The sequence below is a fragment of the Ogataea polymorpha genome, assembly GCF_001664045.1.
Source record: "Ogataea polymorpha strain NCYC 495 leu1.1 chromosome Unknown OGAPOscaffold_2, whole genome shotgun sequence".
Lineage (NCBI taxonomy): Eukaryota > Fungi > Ascomycota > Pichiomycetes > Pichiales > Pichiaceae > Ogataea > Ogataea polymorpha.
This window is the reverse complement of record NW_017264699.1, coordinates 844,516-863,539: the sequence shown is the minus strand read 5'-3', so window position 1 is coordinate 863,539 and position 19,024 is coordinate 844,516. Positions and strand designations below refer to the sequence as shown.

The 19,024-nt window shown below is 48.9% G+C and overlaps 13 protein-coding genes across 13 annotated transcripts; 4 read left to right on the top strand and 9 right to left on the bottom strand.

Annotated features, from left to right (window-relative positions):
- Window positions 1-85: 85 nt before the first annotated feature.
- On the top strand, window positions 86-3,599 carry OGAPODRAFT_75453 (uncharacterized protein; the record flags this gene model as incomplete). The annotated part of the gene is made up of 4 exons (XM_018356026.1): window positions 86-142; window positions 384-569; window positions 609-2,053; window positions 2,086-3,599. The coding sequence occupies 4 exons, from the start codon at window positions 86-88 to the stop codon at window positions 2,093-2,095; spliced, it is 1,698 nt and encodes a 565-aa protein (XP_018212374.1). The 3' UTR covers window positions 2,096-3,599.
- OGAPODRAFT_98223 (peroxin 12) lies at window positions 2,025-3,599 on the bottom strand. Its single transcript, XM_018358000.1, has one exon. It carries the CDS (start codon window positions 3,369-3,371, stop codon window positions 2,178-2,180), a length of 1,194 nt encoding a protein of 397 aa, XP_018212373.1. The 5' UTR covers window positions 3,372-3,599; the 3' UTR covers window positions 2,025-2,177.
- Window positions 3,435-3,851, top strand: OGAPODRAFT_7054 (uncharacterized protein; the record flags this gene model as incomplete). The annotated part of the gene is made up of 1 exon (XM_018355846.1): window positions 3,435-3,851. The coding sequence occupies one exon, from the start codon at window positions 3,435-3,437 to the stop codon at window positions 3,849-3,851; it is 417 nt and encodes a 138-aa protein (XP_018212372.1).
- On the bottom strand, window positions 3,625-5,763 carry OGAPODRAFT_15778 (uncharacterized protein). Its single transcript, XM_018353957.1, has one exon. The coding sequence runs from the start codon at window positions 5,314-5,316 to the stop codon at window positions 3,856-3,858; it is 1,461 nt and encodes a 486-aa protein (XP_018212371.1). The 5' UTR covers window positions 5,317-5,763; the 3' UTR covers window positions 3,625-3,855.
- Window positions 5,764-6,277: 514 nt separating this feature from the next.
- OGAPODRAFT_92824 (uncharacterized protein) lies at window positions 6,278-8,848 on the top strand (the record flags this gene model as incomplete). The annotated part of the gene is made up of 2 exons (XM_018357231.1): window positions 6,278-6,795; window positions 6,858-8,848. The coding sequence occupies 2 exons, from the start codon at window positions 6,278-6,280 to the stop codon at window positions 6,889-6,891; spliced, it is 552 nt and encodes a 183-aa protein (XP_018212370.1). The 3' UTR covers window positions 6,892-8,848.
- OGAPODRAFT_92823 (uncharacterized protein) lies at window positions 6,594-8,862 on the bottom strand (the record flags this gene model as incomplete). The annotated part of the gene is made up of 1 exon (XM_018357230.1): window positions 6,594-8,862. One exon carries the CDS (start codon window positions 8,860-8,862, stop codon window positions 7,042-7,044), a length of 1,821 nt encoding a protein of 606 aa, XP_018212369.1. The 3' UTR covers window positions 6,594-7,041.
- Window positions 8,863-8,961: 99 nt separating this feature from the next.
- On the bottom strand, window positions 8,962-9,568 carry OGAPODRAFT_15776 (uncharacterized protein). Its single transcript, XM_018353956.1, has 2 exons — window positions 9,314-9,568; window positions 8,962-9,279 (listed from the first exon to the last, which is right to left on the bottom strand). The coding sequence occupies exons 1-2, from the start codon at window positions 9,542-9,544 to the stop codon at window positions 9,022-9,024; spliced, it is 489 nt and encodes a 162-aa protein (XP_018212368.1). The 5' UTR covers window positions 9,545-9,568; the 3' UTR covers window positions 8,962-9,021.
- OGAPODRAFT_15775 (uncharacterized protein) lies at window positions 9,536-10,490 on the bottom strand (the record flags this gene model as incomplete). The annotated part of the gene is made up of 1 exon (XM_018353955.1): window positions 9,536-10,490. A coding segment is annotated over exon 1 (610 nt), but the record flags the coding sequence as incomplete, so codon positions are not given.
- A 151-nt stretch (window positions 10,491-10,641) lies between these two features.
- Window positions 10,642-12,019, bottom strand: OGAPODRAFT_75449 (uncharacterized protein). The gene is made up of 2 exons (XM_018356025.1): window positions 10,993-12,019; window positions 10,642-10,959 (listed from the first exon to the last, which is right to left on the bottom strand). The coding sequence occupies exon 1, from the start codon at window positions 11,886-11,888 to the stop codon at window positions 11,127-11,129; it is 762 nt and encodes a 253-aa protein (XP_018212365.1). The 5' UTR covers window positions 11,889-12,019; the 3' UTR covers window positions 10,642-10,959; window positions 10,993-11,126.
- Window positions 10,645-11,043, bottom strand: OGAPODRAFT_7049 (uncharacterized protein; the record flags this gene model as incomplete). Its single annotated transcript, XM_018355845.1, has 2 exons — window positions 10,645-10,959; window positions 10,999-11,043. 2 exons carry the CDS (start codon window positions 11,041-11,043, stop codon window positions 10,645-10,647), a joined length of 360 nt encoding a protein of 119 aa, XP_018212366.1.
- A 52-nt stretch (window positions 12,020-12,071) lies between the features above and the next one.
- OGAPODRAFT_75448 (uncharacterized protein) lies at window positions 12,072-12,742 on the bottom strand. The gene is made up of 2 exons (XM_018356024.1): window positions 12,721-12,742; window positions 12,072-12,677 (listed from the first exon to the last, which is right to left on the bottom strand). The coding sequence occupies exons 1-2, from the start codon at window positions 12,736-12,738 to the stop codon at window positions 12,210-12,212; spliced, it is 486 nt and encodes a 161-aa protein (XP_018212364.1). The 5' UTR covers window positions 12,739-12,742; the 3' UTR covers window positions 12,072-12,209.
- Window positions 12,743-12,786: 44 nt separating this feature from the next.
- On the bottom strand, window positions 12,787-14,496 carry OGAPODRAFT_81692 (uncharacterized protein; the record flags this gene model as incomplete). Its single annotated transcript, XM_018356554.1, has 3 exons — window positions 14,064-14,496; window positions 13,187-14,012; window positions 12,787-12,810 (listed from the first exon to the last, which is right to left on the bottom strand). The coding sequence occupies exons 1-3, from the start codon at window positions 14,381-14,383 to the stop codon at window positions 12,787-12,789; spliced, it is 1,170 nt and encodes a 389-aa protein (XP_018212363.1). The 5' UTR covers window positions 14,384-14,496.
- A 297-nt stretch (window positions 14,497-14,793) lies between these two features.
- On the top strand, window positions 14,794-18,119 carry OGAPODRAFT_75446 (uncharacterized protein; the record flags this gene model as incomplete). Its single annotated transcript, XM_018356023.1, has 1 exon — window positions 14,794-18,119. One exon carries the CDS (start codon window positions 14,794-14,796, stop codon window positions 17,548-17,550), a length of 2,757 nt encoding a protein of 918 aa, XP_018212362.1. The 3' UTR covers window positions 17,551-18,119.
- Window positions 18,120-19,024: the final 905 nt, after the last annotated feature.

The following is a 19,024-nucleotide window of genomic DNA, read 5'->3' as shown; positions in this document are numbered from 1 at the left end:
CTTAGTGCCTGTACGATTCAGGGGTTAAAAGAACATTTAGGCACAACTGACGCTCCTGAAGCCCGTGACACCACACGCTTAAGCCATGCGTGACAGAACTTACTGCTACTCGGTCCTGCAAATCCGAATTCCAGACGTTTTAGTAAGCCATACATCCAGCACGGTACTTATTCGGGCATGGGCCCAGGGCTCGGTGTTTAGAATTGCAAGTTCACGTTGACCATGTCTTTCAGGTTATCCATGGTAGCCAGTCTCACCATGGCTTTATTATCTTGTGTCATTAGCTAATCAGGAAAAAAATATTGAAAATTTTTTGTAGGCAAATAACACTATCAGACAAACTTGCATTGTGCGCTTTAATGCAAAACATGATGTCTGTACAGAATGCACCACTCATTGACGAGACGCTTAAGCGAAGGTACTCGGACAATGAAGATGTCAAGCGGCGAAAGCTTGATGTGAGCGAGGAGCACGGTTCTCAAGTACAGGAGGAACATGCCTCAGATCCAGACTTCTCGGGCAAGGTGTATAGTTCGCTGGTCCGTTCCGCCCTCGACAGGATGGAAAAGGTAAGTATTGTGACATTTACATTGTTCCACTAACTTCAGGACGATTACTCTGCTATCGACGCATTGGCTGCACAGCTCGCACTGCCTCGAAGCAATGCCGAGTCGATCTCGTCAGAGAAGCTGGTGCAAATGCTACGTGTTCTGACTGGAGAGGTCACGAGACTCGACAACAAGGCCAGCGTCGCGCTTGTGCAGGCACTCCTTAAAATCGACTGGTTTGAGTACGAGAGCGACGACTTCTCCAGGGCATACTCCACCTTTCTGTCTGTACTCGTATCTGGAATACCGAAGTGGTGGAACGAGGTCGCCACGATGCTTGTTGGTGATTTTACCCGCAGAGAGCAGCTCGACTCGCACCATAGTACGCTCAAATATATTATTCAGGTGATTCCGACATCGACGAACGCCATTCCGGGTATTTTGAAGCGCCAGTTCCCCAATAAGACTGCTCCCAAGGCCGATTTGGTGAACTATGTGCGCAATCTCCTTTTTCTGCTGGGCTACTGCGACCAGGTGCGCCACGCAGTTTGGCAGCTGATCGTTGAGAACTGCATCAAATTGGACGTGGAGCTACAGAACGAGCTCGAGGAGCTGGACGACGAGGATTTGGAAGAGGCCTTGAACAGCGACGAGGAGGAGGACGACGCAGACGACGCGGACGACGCGGACGAGCTCAGCGACGAAGACGAGTTTCTGGACGAGGAAGAGTTCCAGGTCGAGATACACAAGGTGAGCAATCTGTCGTCGAAGCTGGATAGCGTGATGCGCCTGCTGATGGACTCCACGGCGCCCGTTTTCAAACAGGACCTGTCTGCGGGCATTGCTCTGTTCAATACGCTGGCCACGCTCTTCAAGTCGCATGTTCTTCCAACACATTATACCCGATGCATCCAATATCTCATGTTCTATGTTGCGCAGCAGCATCCGGACCTCACAGACTCGTTTCTTGTGATGTTGATCGATATCGTCTTCAACGTCAACGAGATCGGCTCCAACAGAGTCAAGGCCATGCAATACGTGTCGTCGTTCATTGCCAGGGCCAAAAGTCTCTCAAAACAGCAGCTGGTGTTTGTGATCAAATACCTCACGTCGTGGTGCTCTGTTTTCGTAGCAGAGCGCGAAAATGAAATTTCTAACGGCCACGGCGGCATGGAAAGGTTCAAAATCCTCTACTGCGTGTTTCAGGGTCTGCTGTACATCTTCTGTTTCCGCCACAGAGAGCTCAAGAACGAGAAGGACGAGTGGGAGCTGAATCTTGACAAATTCTTCAACAAGCTCATTATCTCGGGCTTCAACCCACTCAAGTACTGCAACGAGACCGTTGTGCTGATTTTCGCGCGGCTTGCACAGCAGGTCGACCTCTGCTACTGTTTCTCGATCATCGAACGCAACAAAAGAGAGAGACTCAACGGAATCAAAAACATGCAGGCCGGCTCCGTTTTTGAGAGCAAGCAAGAATTCCTCGACCTCGAAGCTTACTTCCCGTTCGACCCGCTTATTCTCAAACGCTCTAAAGAGCTTGTTGAGGAGCATTATGTTGAATGGGAAAGCATAGACGACAGCGAGAGTGAATAACGTGAATAATTAGTACGTACACTAAATCATTAATTATATCATTAATCTTCGTATGTTGGTCACCTTCCACTCTTTTGCCGACTGGCTGTATTTGCAACCAACCAGACGTTTGCCCGTTATCGGGCACTTGCCGCCATTTTCGTCGCCCTCGCGCAGAAACGTGTAGATGCATTTGTAGCAGAAAACGTAACCCGTCTCGATCACTGCCGGGTTGTGGATTTCCTCCAGGCAGAGCGGACAATTTGGCGATTTCGTCACCATTCTGCTGCGCATCTTGCGCAAAGCGGCAACCTTGCTGTTCAGCAGCGGCGGCACCTGTGGCGTTCTTTCGGTGACGGTGTGCGTCTTGAAATTTTTTTTCACGTCAGACGTGTTCCACCACTCGAGGAATTTGAGCAGGAAAATCGACACGGGGAGAACAGACTCTGAGCCAAAGAGCAGCGACTTTTTAAGCGGATATGCCACTTGCGAGTAAGCGGCAACCACCGATTCTGAGAGCGAGATCGGCCTTATGCGACTGGATTTGGGCTCTGTGGACACGCCTTGGAGGTATGCCGCTGTACGGTCCTCTGCCAGCTTGTAGTCGAACTGGTTGAGCCTGGAGTACTGGATTTTGAACAGGTATTGGAGCACACTTGCGGACTTGAACTTGCCCGATAAATACAACACTTTGAACACGATGTTGGCCAACTTTAATACCGTTGATATCGCAGGATATAGCTTGAGAAACCAGTATTTGGCCAGATCCTTCTTGCTCTCGTCAGGTTTCAGTCTCTGCATGAGATATTCTGGCAACAAGCTGTCGTAGAGCTGATCAAGCTTCTCCTTCAAGAACGGGACCAAAACAACCTCAGCGAGCGAGACACCCACCTGGCTCCGTGTGAGCCGTTTCAAAGTTTCGTATTTAGTCAGCTGCCCCGCAGCCGTGGTTTCGAGTGTTAGGTCCAGGTGATTGCACCGTTTGAGCCCGTAAAACTTCTCAATAAATGTAGAGTTCCAATTGCGCAGAAAGGAGTACTCCACCAGTCCTCTGATTGCAAGATTCAGTTCATCGAAGTGGTTTAGGATCCTGATAAGATAGCGGGGGTATCTATTGGCGTAGTGGACCAGAACAAACCGGATACTTGGAGAAAGCAGGTTTTCCAGCTCCTTGGCGCTGATCACCTCAAACAGAGTTGGGGTGTTTCTGTCCAAGGAGCGGGAGTCCAAATTGGAGTAAAAGTCCATAGCCGGTAAATAAGCGAAAAATAATAATTTGTATTAAAATAATAAAATAATTATTTATTTACCATGACCGACAGACTCACGCAGTTGCAGATCTGTCTCGATCAGCTTTCGGACATGTTTTTTGCTTCGCTATCGTACGTTGACCAGAACCACGCTGCAGTGCGATTGACGGAGGGAGATGAGATGCTGCCGGACCCAGATCACAATCCCCCATCGGAAACAGAATTCAAGGCGAATCTGAGAGAACTGACGTCGGATATAATACTAAAGACAAAGCAAATTCTCACAATAATAGACACTCTTCCGGGGGTGGGTGTGAGCAAGGACGAGCAGCTGAAAAGAATAGAAAATCTGTCTCAGGAGCTGGCCGAAGTAGAGAGATTAAAGACACAGACATTGCGGAGAAAAGAGGAACTCGGGAGCATAGTGGACGACCTGATAGTACAGGCGAGCGAAGGAATAGCGCAGACTAGAGACTGAATGCTTACAAAGATCTATATGCTATCACTAGACAGGATATCAGCACGGCGAGTGCACTGTCCACCTGAAGATAATTGAGCCACTGGCAAAAGAGCAGGAGGCCAAAGTACAGCGCAAAAAGATAGTTTTCCGGGCCGCATTTGTGGCGCGACATCAAGAAGGGAACAAAGTGGATCACAAAGCCAAACAGGAAATCCGTGGCATGATGGTCGAATTCGATGGCATCCGGTAGCCATTTTGCAGGCTTGTATGGATTGGTGGTGACCAGTTGCAGTATCTTGAAAATGGCAAAGCCGATAACAACCATTATCGCAGGCCAATAAACCACTGGGTTGCCTGTCGACCAGATCTCCTCGTTGCCGTCTTTCCAAAGAAGAGTTTTCGTTTCCAAAAACGGCCATTGCAGCGGTTTCAAGTCCTGGAGCTGCCACTTTGGCAGTTTTGCATTGAGTCGTCTCATGTGCACGTGCAATTCCTCCAGCTTGTTCCAGAATGTGAGGTTCTTATACTCCACGGGCGTTCCTTCCAGTTTTGGATGGATGTTTCTGTCGAAGTACCACAGAGACCGTATATAATCTGGTTTCTCGATACAAATGACCTCGTCGTGTCCTTCTGCCCATTTTGGCAATGCGTTCTCGGTGGCCATCACAAAACACTTATTTTTCAAGTTGAATATCTGGAACACGGACTCAACGGCTCTAAACCGCTTCGAACCGATCTCTGTGGAATACTCGACCGCTGGACGGAGCTCAAAGTTGAGCCAATTCTCTCCGGTCCACGACAGGTTGCCAATCGTGCCGACTTCTTTGTTGTAGTCTGTCTCTGAAAGCGGCGGCTTTTCATCTGCGTTGATGTATAGATATCTTTGGGTAGCGTTGTGGAACAGGCGGATCTGCCTGCCTGTCTCAATGAATTTTGCTTTGCGCACGAGCTCGCCCATGCTGGCTTTCACTCGCTGCTCAACAAACCACAGGTTTTCGTCAGAGTCGGTTTCTGAGGCAGTGACCCGCTGGTTGCCCGATTTCGGGTAGTTGCTGCTCTCAGAGTGCAGATATTTGCCCGTGTACAAGCTGCGCAGCGAGACTGAGGAGCCGTAGGAAATGTCCGCGATGCGGGGCGAGGAAGAATTCAGAGAGTGCTGGAAGTGAGGCGATAGCGACAAAGCCTCGGGGCCAGGGTTTGGTAGCAAGCGCAAATGCACTGCAAACACACAAGCGTAGATCAACACTGGAATTATCAGCCATAGCTTAGCTCTGATCAGTGCGTTCTTGACTATAGTTCTTGGTTTTATGGTCAGATCGCCGACCTCAAGCCATATACTTCTGACGAAAACCACCGCCATCCACGCAGCGGTGGCCAGTCCTATCCAGTTGGAGGCCACCAGACAGCCTAATGCAATCGAGCTGCCCAAAAGCGCTGCAACCTTGCGTTTTCTGCTAGGCCTCGCGTCCAGAGTCTTGGTCATGGCTATGGCCAGACTGAAGAAAAACAGCGTCTGCGAGATCCCGGTGGCCAGTCTGGACTCCTGCACAAACGAGTTGTCGAAGGCCACCAAAAGAGCGCCAGAAAGTGCGATCTTGTGACTGACCCGACACGCTTGCAAAGTTTTGTACGTGAGGAGCACGGTAGCTGTTCCGAAAAGTGCGCTCAGCGATCGAAGAAGAGACCATGATACACTCCCGCCTCCAAGAAACACAACAGCCGTGTATATGAGGCCTGGAAGCGGCGGGTCAGGAGCGATGAAAAAACTGCCCGACTGGTAGTTTAGCACAGCGTCGTGAATTTTGGACTCCTCGGGAACCAGGACCTGAGGAGAGCCAATATTGTACAGTCGTAGGCCCAATGCCAGTGCTGCAACGGCCACCAGTTGTATTCGGTATTTTTTGGGCATATCCATTGTCACGGATTTGGGGCTGTAGTATTGCCTCACCGGGCCGTTTAAACAGGACATGAGTTAAAATATTTAAACTATCGGACAGTTAGAAAAATATTGGCAGAAAAAACTAAATGAATAATAATAATAATAATAATATGTCAAGCTTACGCTATCGTTCTACCTGGCGAGGGACTGCTGAGTCTATTTTTACGACGCGTAGAGTCGAGTCAACAGTTGGGTCTATTTTCTGCTTATCCAAGGACTGCCAAATGATAAATACATGTATCTCTTTTCTTCGGGTTGCAGTCCCCATATTCAGCCTAAAAAATGAGGGCTGGAATACATTAGTCGTAGTGAGAACAGTGTAGAAGCTACAGCCTTACGTAGCTGCTGTGATAGAAATTCTCATCTGTACTGGGTGTTCCTGGAACGTTGGCTTCGAATAAAACCCAAACCTGAATAGTAGCTTAGATAATAGCTGCCACAGATTTGTGCTTTTAATTAATTTATTAATTTATTTTATTGTAATATTAAAAATAATTTAATATAAATGGCAAGACCAGAATATGGGACAGCCAAACACGCGTCCAGCCAGATGCGCAGGCGAGGGCTACAGAAGACCAAGTTCTACTGCCAGGTATGCGAAAAGCAGTGCTTGGACGAGAACGGATTCAAATTGCATATACAGTCACCATCTCATATCAAGAAGCTAAACTCGAAACTGGAAAATTCGCACAACGACTCGAGGGCGCTTATTGGAGAGTACTCGGGACGATTTCTGGGGGATTTTCTGCGCCTGCTCAGAATAAATCACGGGGAAAAGCTCATTGGAAGCAACAGATTTTATCAGGAATACATTATGGACAAAAACCATATCCATCTCAACTCGACAAGGTGGAAAAGTCTGACGTCGTTAGTGCTATTTCTGAAACATCAGGGATTGTGCAGGGTGGAGGAGAACGAGGAATACGAGGAGTACGATGCAGAACGCTACTCGATAGCTTATATTGACAAAAGTCCGAGAAAAGAGACCAAAGAGCTCAAAGTGCGCAGCGACGACGAAGCATCGTTGCGAGGGCTGCAAGAGCAGATAGAACGCGGGAAACAACTACAGGAAAGCGCGAAGCCAGACACCATACAGACAACAATGCCGGGGCTGGATAATCATGATAAAATAAAAATATCTATGAACAAGCCTATCAATAAGTGCGGCATGAAAATCGTGCCAGGAGTTGGACACGCTGTGGCGCCACAGGTCCGTAAAAGCTCCAAACTCAAAAGCCGCATTGCTGCGAAAAACGTGCTAGAATGAGATTATGTGAAACTTAACACAATCTTCTTTTTCTTCTTTCCGGTAGCATTTGCCGATTGTTTGGCCTGTTGAATAATCAACTCTGCTTCTGCATCGTAGTCATCCGACTCGGGGTCTTCAGACTTCAATATTTTTGTTCCCCAGACCGTGGTTTTGTATTTCGACTCGTCGTCGGGGAGCAGTACGTCCTCACCTAAAGGTGGAGCATTGGACTCCACGACTCTGCGTGGCGACGCCTGCTCGCTGTAACCGTAGTCGGTCAGGCTCAAATTGTTTTCTTTTGAGTAGAACTGCAGGGTCTTCAGTTCCAGCTCCCTTTCAAAGGCCGCTTTGCTGCGGTCTTCTCTTCGCTTTTTATTGCGCGACGTCCGACTGCGCTCGCTGAGTTTTTTGCTGAAACGAGCGGAGATTTCTTTAGGGAACTGCGGCAACTGATCTGTCCAGTTAAGCTCCAAAAACCCTATTTCTGTGCCGACAGGCAAATGTCCAAGATATTTCAGTCTTCCAATGGTCTCCTCAGTGAGAGGCGAGTATTCGTAATTAATATTTTCGAGAATGGGATGCAGAGTGAGCGGGAACGCGGAGTAGTCACCATACAACGACTTGAGGATTTGAACGTCCAAATTGGTGAGGAAGTACTTGACGCTCGAGTTGAATGCAGTTTGGTAGAAAAAAAAGCCCTTCTCTGTTTCTTGGAATTGGTGCTGACGGAGAGTTAGCTCATCGAAATGCAGTCTCAGACTATCTGGAGACTCTGGCATCGTGGCCTGCGAAGACTCAGCAAAGGAAGCCGCCATAGCCTCCATGTGAGACCGGATCTTGAGCTCGGCCAGCTCGTAGTGGTGCGTGCTATCGCCGTATAGCTCGGAATCGAGAGATCTGTGTAGCTTAAGTGTCTCCAATTCCTGCTCAAAACATTTAATGGCGAAGCCTGGTCCACATTGCATAATCCTCGAATATTTCACATAGCGCGAGTCATTCAGGAAGTTGTCAACAGTGGCGAAATCGGATATCCAGGGGATGTCGCCGTCAAACTGGCAGTTTTCCAAGTAGAGACGGAACGGCTGCGCAAAGACCCGCGAGGCAGGCCTGTACATGAGCTCCAGCTCCACAGGCTGATCAACAGACGGCTGCTCAAACCTCTCGTCAATTTTTGTGATTAGGACAGGTAGTAACTCGTGTTTTTCTCGGATATCCTCCGAACAGAGCGGACACTTGACGCGGCCTCGATAGTCTTCCTGGGCTGAAAACGCGGCAAACAGACGCAACAAGCACGTGTAGCAGAATACGTGGCCACACCGCGTCATCCGCGGAGCAATAAACTCGTCTCCAAGGCAGATAGGACATTGGTGATCATTTTTGTTGATCAGCACGCGCAAGATTGAGGCGTCGTCCAAAGGCACGTTTGGGTCCAGAATCTGCGTCCTATAGTCCCCACGGTAGTCCACAATGAACCTGTAGTTGACATTTACGTTTTGGCGGCCAGTCAAATTCAGTCGGATACTCTGAGAACGATGTTTTTTGGAGCCCTGCCGACGTCCGGTATCGGTCACGATGTTATGTTCTGGTAGCTGGAATTCTACCAGATGACTAATGTCGATGCCTTTCCGTCCTCTCCCCAAGGCTCTGTCAAAAGGAAAGTCGTCCACAAGCACAGGCTTGTTTGCTTTGTTGGATCTTTTGGAACCGTGCTTTTTTGACTCTCTCGGCCGGACCTTGGAGCTTGCCGCCGATTGGCTGGAATGCGCGGCGACGGGCAAAGTGGTAGCCCGCGGAGCATACACACGCTCCTGGGAACCTGAGGAAGGGGCTTTCATCTCCATAAAAGGAATAAAGATAATTATTTAGGCAAATAACTACCTTTATTCAAGCAAATAATTAAATTACCTTTAATAAATGGCAAAAACATCACCCCCCACGTTATGTAATAAGCAGATTAATTTTATTCTCTATTTACACGGTCCTTTATGCCCCTCTGTCGGCTACCTTTCTCTCACCTCCCAGATATCCTCGCTGCTGCCCCTTTTGAGCTGCTCCACAAGACGGTTTTTGTAAAACTCCTGAATATTCTTTTCTTTGATCTCTCCAGCGTTGAGGGAGTTTGAGAAACAGAAGCTGAGCTTCTCGTTCTGTTTCTCGCACATGCTCAAGTCGCCGTATCGGTAATAATTACGGACTTGCCCTCCCAAAGACATACATTCCATTAGTTCGTCCATGGCAGTGAGACATGACATTTCTTTCTGGCATGTTAGATTCGGACAACCACTTACTTACAGGAAACTTGTCCAGAGAGATGGACTCGGCCCTCTTGCTGGCCTTTTCCCTCATGGAATTAAGACTTCTTTCTGTTGCCTGCGACGACGACTCCGCGGATTTCGAAGCGTACGCATCGGCAAGAGCATTCTGGAGATCAGCCAGACCGTCCTGGCCAGATGTGGCGCTCGTTTCGGTTGGCTCCATTTGCTCTGGGACCGACGAGTCCTGGGCACGCTTTCGCCAAAACATATATTTTCTATTCGTAAATTTTCCTGCACAGCCAATATCTAATTAGAGACTATCTATTGAACTTCCTGGGAAAGTAGCGCTTCAGACTCGCCAGAAACGTCGCCGGCAACCACGCTCATGCCAATTTTGCGAATCTCCTCCTCCATGTTTGCGTACGTGGCCTCCACCAGCTTGTTCACATCGTCCTTGGTGAGCCCCTCGGTGCTGATCGGCTCAAGAACCTTGACCTTGATGGTTCCCGTGTTGAAGTTTCTTTCTTTCAGACTGTAGATGTTGGAAGTGTTGGAAACAACAAGAGGAATAATCGGGATCTGCGCCTGGACCGCCAGATGGAAGGCCCCTTTTTTGAATGGCAGCAGAGTGGGCCTCGAGGAGTACGATCTCGTGCCCTCCGGGAACATGAAGAGGCCACCGCTGGTAGCCTTGAGGTCTTCGAGAGCCTTGTTGAGCACACGGATGGCCTTCTCGCGGTCGGATCTGTCCAGGAAAAAGGTGCCCGACAGAGTCATGAACCAGCCCAAGAACGGCACCAATTGAAGCTGCTTCTTGGCCGTCACGACACAACGTTTGGGAAATATCCTGCCCAGCATAAACACGTCAAGCTCGGATTGGTGGTTGGAGATCAGAATGGCGGGCAGACCACTCAATTTCTCCTCACCCTCGATTTCTATCGTGATGCGCATAACCGTGCTAAACAGGTAGTAGTAGAAGCGCGCAGTGCTCCACTGGGCCAGATTGCGTTTGCCAATCAACGAGAGAACCACGGAGCAGAGGACACCGTAAGATGCGCTGATCATCAGGGTGCAAAGGGCAACAAAACCCTTGGTGTAAAACTTGAAGTGTTTTCCAATTTTTTGCAAAAAAGACATCTGGGACACTGGCTGGGAGGTGTTAGGTATTAGCACCCACGAAATGAAGCAGCAAAAGATTAGAAGGGGAAGAAATACGCCGAACAACACTTTGGAATAAGAGAAAATTCTAAGATAAATTATTTTCGGGGGTCTTGTCTCAGACTCTATTTCGGCCGGAGGTGGATCCGGCAAGTAAGCTCTGCAAGCAGCTACAATAAATAACCTATTCCACTATATTCTATATACATTTTATTGAGTTCTGTTGAGCTTATTCAAACGTCTTGCAGTACGGGCGTTGTACTTGGTACGTTGACCGTGCACAGGCAGTCCCATTGCGTGTCTGAGACCCTGGTACGAACCGATCGCCCGCTTGAGCTTGATGTTGGAACGCACCTGCTGCAACAGTCTCGATCCGATGGTCATGTCTGTAAGTTCCTTGGTCACTGCCATCACCTGTGTTTCGTTTAGCTGGTGCATGCGCATGCTGGGGTAGAGGCCGACCTTGGCGCAAATTTTCTCGGCCGTTTTGAGCCCGACGCCGAAAAATGTGTGTGCGAGTCCGATCTGGAGTTAGTGGGGGCTCAGAAAAGTACTTACGTCGACCTTGGCCTTGCCTTTGATGGCTTTTCCGAGGATGTGGACGACCATAACTAATTAAAACTGATGAAAAATATTTTAGGTGCGAGGAGGATTTAGGTTTCGCTACGAAAAATAGCCAAGTGCCGGCAGCACTACAAGTCTTTTTCCATCACCGCTTCTAGCCGCAGGATCAGGACCAGCCGGATCAGGCCTATCATGGTCACAAAGCTAGCCAGCCCAATGGGCACGACTGCGAAAACGGTGATGTTGTAGAGGTCCACGGTGCGCGGCACCTTGCTTCGTTGCTTGGGCTCGTCTTTGTCCTGCAAATGGCGGTCCAGACGCAGATTTGAAGTGACAAAGTTCTGGATAATGTAGATGAGCGTCATCACGCAACTAATCAAAATCCACACCGGCAAACAGTACTCGTTCTGCTTGTTATTGAACATGAACGTCAGCACTTCCACAAGAGCAACGATCAGGAGCGACATGCTCAACATCCGCACTATAGCCGCCTGGATCGCATACATCACGATCCACCGCACCATCAGCCCGTCCAGAATCGAGTACGACAGAAATCCAGACACCATGCACCAGATTCCGGCAAGAAAGAATTCCGACGCCCGCACCGACGTCACGTTGATCTGGAACGGCTCGTCGTACATCATGGTGTACCAGGAGTGCCACAGGACAACCAGGTTTTTAATTATCACCAAAAGCGAGAAATCCCGGCAGATCGCAACGGCAATGTGTTCCCGGGGAGAGAGTCTTTTGAGTCCCAGCTCTTTGAGAGAATTGCGTTGTCGGTTGAGGTCTGTGGTGGCTGTGGAGGAAATACCAAACAGGATCACCTGGTTGACCAAGTCCTCGTTCTCCAGAAGCGTCTCGCGCGAGCCGTTTCGAGAGTGCAGCATGTTGGAAGGCGGTCGTCCGCCCCTGTTGTTCAGAGTGGCCAACGACGTCGACGATGAAACATACACGGGCAGTGGCTCATACTCGGCCTCCGAATCCGTGGGAGGCGGGTGGTTGGCGTAATCAGAGTCTGTATCAAATACGTCCATTAATCATAAAGGTATAAATATTAGCATGCTCAGTCGAGAAAAATTAATTAATTTTCAACTATGCCTTCTGATCATCTGGTAAATGATATATAACACCTGCAATGGCAAAGATAGCCAAATGAGTCTGGACGGCATGCTCGGCGCCTCCCCACTAGAGGGAGGGTCCAGTTCGAGTTAGATGGCCTCCAATTGCGCGCTAATCGACTCCAGCTCCTCCTGCGCAGCCTTGTATTTGGCCTCCAGCTCCTCAAACTTGTTCTCGAGGTCGGCCTTCTCGCTTTCAAGGGAGGTGACCTTCTTCTCCAAGGTCTCTGCACGAATATCGGTTTCTCTCAGCTTGGCGGTGGTCTCCTTCAGGTTCGCGTCGGCAGCTTCAAGCTCTTCCTCCAGCATCGAGTGTTTCTTTGTGTAGTTGTCGTTGGCGGCCTTCAATTGGTGAGCATCTCCTGCAACCTTCTTGAGCTCGCTAAGCTCCTGTTCGGCCTTCTCCAACTCCTCTTCCAGAACTTGGTTTTTTCTAGTCAAGGCTTGGATCTGGTTGTCTTTCTCTAGGGCTTGTTGCTCCATCTCTTTCACCTTGGCCGCGTACTCATCAGCCTTTTCCTGCCAGGTCTCGGCGTCCAGCTTGAGCTTGTTCAATTTCTGAAGAGTTAGTACTCGCTCGTGCAATTAGCTATCTACCTACCTCCTTTAATTTGTCCATTGTGATTTGATCCGTAATAAAAGAAAACAACAAATCAATGGGAATACTCTATTTATATGAATATTTCGCGGGCTAAACACGAAACAACCCGCGCCAGCTATACAAGAAAATTAAAATACCCGGGTAACTCCAATTGATTTTCCCTATTAGTATTACAAACTCAAACCCTACAAAAGTCACAAACTGGAAAAAATGAGCAATATCAAATAGAGCCCTGAGTAGATGCCTGTCATCCACTTTTAAATCTTTTCGATTGCTGCTCAGCGTCCCATTCCCTTGCTTGGGTCTCGAATTCGGGAAAGTCGGTCAAATACACAATGTCGCTATCATCACTTTCCTCCTCTGTCGCCTCAGCAGGATCCTTCAACCCTGTGATACTGGCGGTAGCGGATCTCGTATTACTCGTCCTGGTCGACCCAGAGAGAGGCGAAAAGTCTTCGACCGACACGTCCTCCGACGAAGATGAGCTTGATATGTTTTTTGGCTTATAGCTAGGATCAAGTGCTTTGCTCAGCATATTGTATTGCACTTCTGATAACTCGTTCATCTTTGGGAACTCTATGTTAAATTTTATGATTAGGTCCCCATATTTTGTTTCTCCAAAGTCAGTTTCAGCATAAATTGGCATACCATATCCCTTAGCTACCATTATAGTGTTTGGATTAGCCAAATCCCCCCTGTTGACGTATATTTTCATTATTTTCTTGTTCAAATGTTCGATCTTCAATAAACCACCACAAAGTGCCTTGGCGAGCGACAATGTGACTGATGTTATCAAGTTGTTACCTCGGCGCTGGAAATTCTTAGTTGGTCGTCTCTTATCCTCTTGCAATGTTATCACCACATCGCCAGGAATAATATTAATACCCTCGTCGGCCTCGTTTTCAAAAACAACCTGGTAACCGGGTTTGACTCCCCTTGGAACTTCCACGTCCAATATGACTTTTTTGTCGATCAATCTGTTGCCATGGCACGTTTCACATGTAGACTCCCGGGGTATGTACATTCCCGAGCCGTTGCATTGGTGGCACGTTGTCTGCACGCGCTGGTACACAATTCCCATTCTTGTCTCGTTCACAATAGTTCCGTGTCCCAAACAAGCGGGACATTGCAATAGCTGCGTGCCTCCACGACCAGCGCACTCTGGACACTTGATCTTCTTCGTCAAACTTAGCTTAATAGTCTTTCCGTTGTAAAAATCTGCAAGCGAGCAGTATACCGTATGCAAAATGTCCCTGCCCTTCCGTAAGCGTCTCTGGGAGTTCCCCATGGGCCTGCCACCGGATAGAGAATCGAATAGCGCGTCTAGATCGGAGGCAGGAGACGAGCGGAATAACTGATCAACGAATGACTCAGCCTGTTGGAAGCGGTCCGAGAAGCTTGGGCCAGGACCACCCTTGAGCCCTGCCTCTCCGTATGTGTCGTATGCCTGTCGTTTTCTCTCGTCCGAGAGAATCTCGTATGCGGTGGTTATCTCCTGGAAGACTTTGGTTGCCTCCTTCTTCTTTTCCTCGCTCTCGCCACTGGCAACTATTTTATCGGGATGGAACTTGAGGGCCGCTGCACGGTATGCCTTTTTCAGCTGCGTGAAACTGGCATCTGGAGAAACGTTCAGTAAATCATATAGCTTTGTTTCCTTCACCATCAAAACACTAATAACCTGATTAACTTGTCGTTTCTGCTCAGATACAACTTCTACAACCTCAAGGTTAAAATCCAATAAACTTGGTCTGTTTTCTAATCCAAGCAGTAACCTGGTCACCCGTGTTTGATAAAGACGAGACAAGAAAAATATAGGCGTGCGACGATTTTTTCTTTTGGCTTCCATGGTTTCTTATGTCATCGGCTTTTCCAAGAACGGAAATGCTGCTTCAAAACCTTATTTTCCCCACCGATTCGCCAAATCCAGACGGCACCCGTGATTCAGGTCCGGAAATCTACAGCGGGGTATCGATTTCGGCAGCTTTAAAATCGTAGACTACTCGCCAAATCAGATGGCTATATAACAATGTGAGTGAAATTTCTCCCCATCAGCATTTTTGCAGAAAAAAAACCATGTCCAGCCAGCCAGCGTCGTCGTCTTCCAAAACAGACCTGCCGCCTCCGGTGGTGTCTCTTGCCTTCAGCAATGCGTATCTTCCAACAAATTACGATCTTTCGCTGGATATCAGCTCCAAGGCGAACTATATGGGTTTAGTGGTGATGGATCTGGCTCCTAACGAGAGGGCCTCGGTTTCTGGTTCTGATCCGTTCCAGCTGGTGCTCAATGCTGTGGAGATCGTTGTCACGGATGCGTACCTACTAACTGACTCTCAACACAAGCTCAAGGTGGAGCAGAACAGGAAAACAGAGACCGTCAAGTTCTGCACAGACGTGACTTTTGACAGTCTCAAGAGCCAACATTTGCGACTCCGTGTGCACTTTATTGGCGTTGTACGCGGCATTGCGTCCATGAGGGACTTCACCAAGGGTGTTTTCAAGACCAAGTACAAGGACGGGGCAGATGACCGGTACATTATCTCGACACACTGCCAGCCGTCGTTTGCCCGGCTGATCTTCCCCTGTGTGGACGATGTGCTAGTGAAGACGAGTTTCAAGCTGTCGCTGACAGCGGACGAGAAGTTCACGTGTGTGTCAAACACGCCGATCGAATCAACTACCATGATTGACCAAGGCCGCCAGCTCGTGATTTTCGAGGCTTCGCCGAAAATGACCACCTCTGTGTTCTCGTTTGCGGTCGGCGAATTCGATTTTCTGGAGGAAAAAATCGATCTATCCGAGCAGAAGAACTTCCCGCTACGTGTGTACACGCAGATCGGCGAGTCTGGCCGCGCCAAGCTTGCGCTGGCAACCGTTAAATCGACTCTGCCTAAACTCGTGCAAAAATTTGGTGTTGAGTACCCAATTACGAAATTTGACGTTATTGCATTGCCGTTTTTGAGTGACGGCGGAGTTGAGAATTGGTCGATGATCCAGATCCTCAAAGACCATCTTCTCACTCCGGACTCGGCGTCGCCCGCAGAGATGTTGAAAATCACCTCCATGATTAAAAACGTCCTGGTCCATGAAATGGTGCACATGTTCATAGGCGACCTGGTAACATTCGAAAGCTACGACTATACGTGGCTCAACGAGGCGTTTGCGACTTTCATGTCTAACACGATACTGAACGAGGAAAGCGACGACAACCAGGTCTGGTTCGACCAGCTCGTTAACGACGGCTTCAACATGAAAAGATACCAGGGACTCGACAACATGAAACCTATTCACACCGAAAACGTCCCAGCAGACACTATTCAGAGCACTTTCAGCAAACACTCGTACGACAAGGGCATTTTTGTGCTGCGGATGCTGGCCGGACTGTTCAATGAGACACCATGCGAGAATTATGACAATTTCTTCAGTGCGGTCGGGGACTTTATCAATAAGAACAAGTACGGCCTGTTCAAACCGACGGATCTGTGGATATTTCTCAAGAATCATACTCTGAACAAGTTCAAGTACGATATCCCCACAATCATGTTTTCGTGGACCAGAACTGCTGGATACCCAATTTTGAAAGTGAGCAAACACAGCGAAAAGCTGCTGGTGGAACAGCATAGATTTTTGTACAACCCGGAGTCGAAGGTCGAGGATGTTCCGTACCAGGTGCCGCTGTTGGTCAAGCATTCAAACGGGACGTATGCTAGGTACATGTTGTCGGATAGAAGGCTAGAAATTGACAATTGTTTGCTGGTGAATGCCAACAACAGCGCTGTTGCGACGGTGAAGTATTCTTTTCCTCAATACGAAGCCATTGCTAAGAATCTTGAAAAACTGAGCAATATCGAGCAGTGTCAGGTTGTTCTCGATTTGTCGACTGTTTTCAGCGAAAAGTACCAGGACTGCGATGACATTCTGGGCTTTGTGGTGCTGATGAATAAAATTGTCCAAAACCCGAAAATTATCAACGCCACGGCATTCAACACGGCACTGTCGCTGTTCAACACTCTCACCAAATCAATTCTGTCAGTGAGCTATTTTGACGACCAGAACACGTACAAAACCATTGCCAAATGGGAAAATACGACTGTCAGCAGTCTTCTAGCTTCGTTTGAGTGGGACGGGCTCGATTTCAGACAGTTGCCTGCCACGGAGCTGACTGTGCGTGCCACCCTGTTGAAGCTGGATTATTCGAACGCGCAGTCTCAGGCAATAGCGAAAAAACTGTACAAACAGCTGCTGCACGGGCCAAAGGGTGCCGTCCCGATCAAACTTGTGGCTGCGGTGTTGAACAACGTCCAAGCCGGTGGCTCGGCCAAGGAATACAAGGAGATCCTCGGTATAGTGAAAAATCCAGACTCTGTCAGCAACCACGTCTACGAAGAGCACAGCACGGCCGATGTGCGGACGGCAGCATTGACGTCACTGGGATACGTGACTAAGAGCGATCTGCAGCAGAAAACACTCAACTACGTGCTGAACAACATGGACGTGCCGTCGGTGGAGCTGGCTCTGGTGGGCCTCAAACACCAGCCTGAAGCGTTTGCGACGATATGGGTGTGGTTCAGCATGCACTACAACGGCTTCTACGCCAGATTTATCAAGGATAGCAAAAATCAGAGCTTTATTAGAACGTTCCGTGGCATTGTGCAACTGGTGTTTGAGAGCTGTCTGTGCAGCAAGGAGTTGACGGACAAGCTGGAGACTTTCCTCAAGGCGAAGAAGTTTGAGCCACTCAATGGCGAGTTCCAGCGTGTTCGAGCTGCGTTTGCCGACAGACTCAAGCTCAACGAGGCGAATAGCCAGCTATCGCGGGTGATTGCTGCTTGAAAATATTCGTTTGTTTGTGGCCGTACACCGCGGAAAGTAGCGAGTCATCCCATGTTCCGGCTCCCCTGCGCGCGTTACCAACACCGATTTTGACTGCCATTCGAGCAGCGACGACGCGGCGCAAATACACCTCAAAAAGCAGTCTTGTGAGCAGATACTCGTTATTCCACATGTCGTCATTTTGTCGCAGATACGGCTCCAGGTCACTCCAGAGCATGCGTTTGTCAAATATTTCCCGTTTTATTCTGTTGTAGTGCTCTGAATTTGACTCTAGACTGATTTCTGCCATCGTGCTCAGCCTGTTGTACGGCGTGTTGTACTGGTAGCAGGATTTTGGCAGCGACTTGATCTGCGGGGCCATTTCGAGCTTCGTGAGGCTCTGTAGCGACTTGGTCAAATGTCGTGGCAGCTCAACAGAATGTGGTGTCATGTAGTCCTTGATACTCATGTCGGTGGGGTCTAGAAACAGCTGGCGATTGGTTACCCTAGTCCTGGCTACGGCGTACTTGAGCACCGGGTTGTGCTCGTACTGCGTTCGCGGCGGCGAGAGAGTATAAGACATCATGTACAGAGGGACGTCATGGAGACTCTCTTTGGAGTCGAACACGGCGCGGAGGTCTGATTTTGAGGAGAAGTGCGCTCTGTTGGCATGGAGCTGTGATTTTTTCCACGAATGTTGGCGCACGAGGTTAGCGCGGTGCCAGGGACGTTTCGAAAACGACCGGTGGGCCAGCACTGCTTGGCTCTGGTGCCTGGCAAAGCCTGTGGTAGAGGGCTCCATGAGTTTGTTTACAGGAGTTTGATTTTTTTAAATCATGCAGAGGTTGGCTGGTTACAAGCTATTTCCACATTGGGAACGCACTTAATTTATTTTATTTTATTTTATTTTATTTTATTTTATTTTCATTATACCAAAATGCTCTCCTTCTCGAGAATCCGCTCGGTCTCGCGCGTGAGCTTCGAGAAGCTGCGCGACGGACCTTTAAGGTTTATGAACACCAGCAGCGAGCCATTCTCCTCAGGATACGTCTGGCATTCGAATTTACACGCCTTAAGCCCGAACGAGTTGTGTTTCGAGACCGTGGCCACCAACCGCCGCATCTCTTTATCGGCCTGCAAGTCGGTGATTCCATGTTGTTTCCAGCTGACCAGCAGCGATATGAGCGCCTCGAACAGGTCGTCCTCGCCCAGAACAGTGTGCAGTTCCTTGGTTTCCTGCTGCTCCGCAATCTCGCCCGTAAACAGAGCCAGGAACGCCTGTGTAATACTCACTTTTCTCCTGGTCTCTTTGGTGTCTCTGGCGTCGCTCTTCTTTCTCGTGCCAAACGACAGCTTGCGGAAGAACGATCCGCCAGAGCCCGCGCGTTTGTTAGCCTCGTTGCTCTGTTTCTGCTGGTCCAGCTCTCCGAGTGGCTTGCGCTGTTTGCTGAACTGCAGCGAGCCGTCATTCTTTTTGCTGGCCGCCACAGGCGAC

Bases quoted from the DNA above. Each gene is read 5' to 3' on its own strand.
- OGAPODRAFT_75449 (XM_018356025.1), bottom strand. From the start codon at position 11,888: ATGCTGCACTCTCGAAACGGCTCGCGCGAGACGCTTCTGGAGAACGAG.
- OGAPODRAFT_15776 (XM_018353956.1), bottom strand. From the start codon at position 9,544: ATGTTTTGGCGAAAGCGTGCCCAGGACTCGTCGGTCCCAGAGCAAATG. The intron at 9,280-9,313 runs GTAAGTAAGTGG...CTAACATGCCAG, and splicing joins TCTCTCTGGACAAGTTTCCT to AAAGAAATGTCATGTCTCAC.
- OGAPODRAFT_15778 (XM_018353957.1), bottom strand. From the start codon at position 5,316: ATGACCAAGACTCTGGACGCGAGGCCTAGCAGAAAACGCAAGGTTGCA.
- OGAPODRAFT_98223 (XM_018358000.1), bottom strand. From the start codon at position 3,371: ATGGACTTTTACTCCAATTTGGACTCCCGCTCCTTGGACAGAAACACC.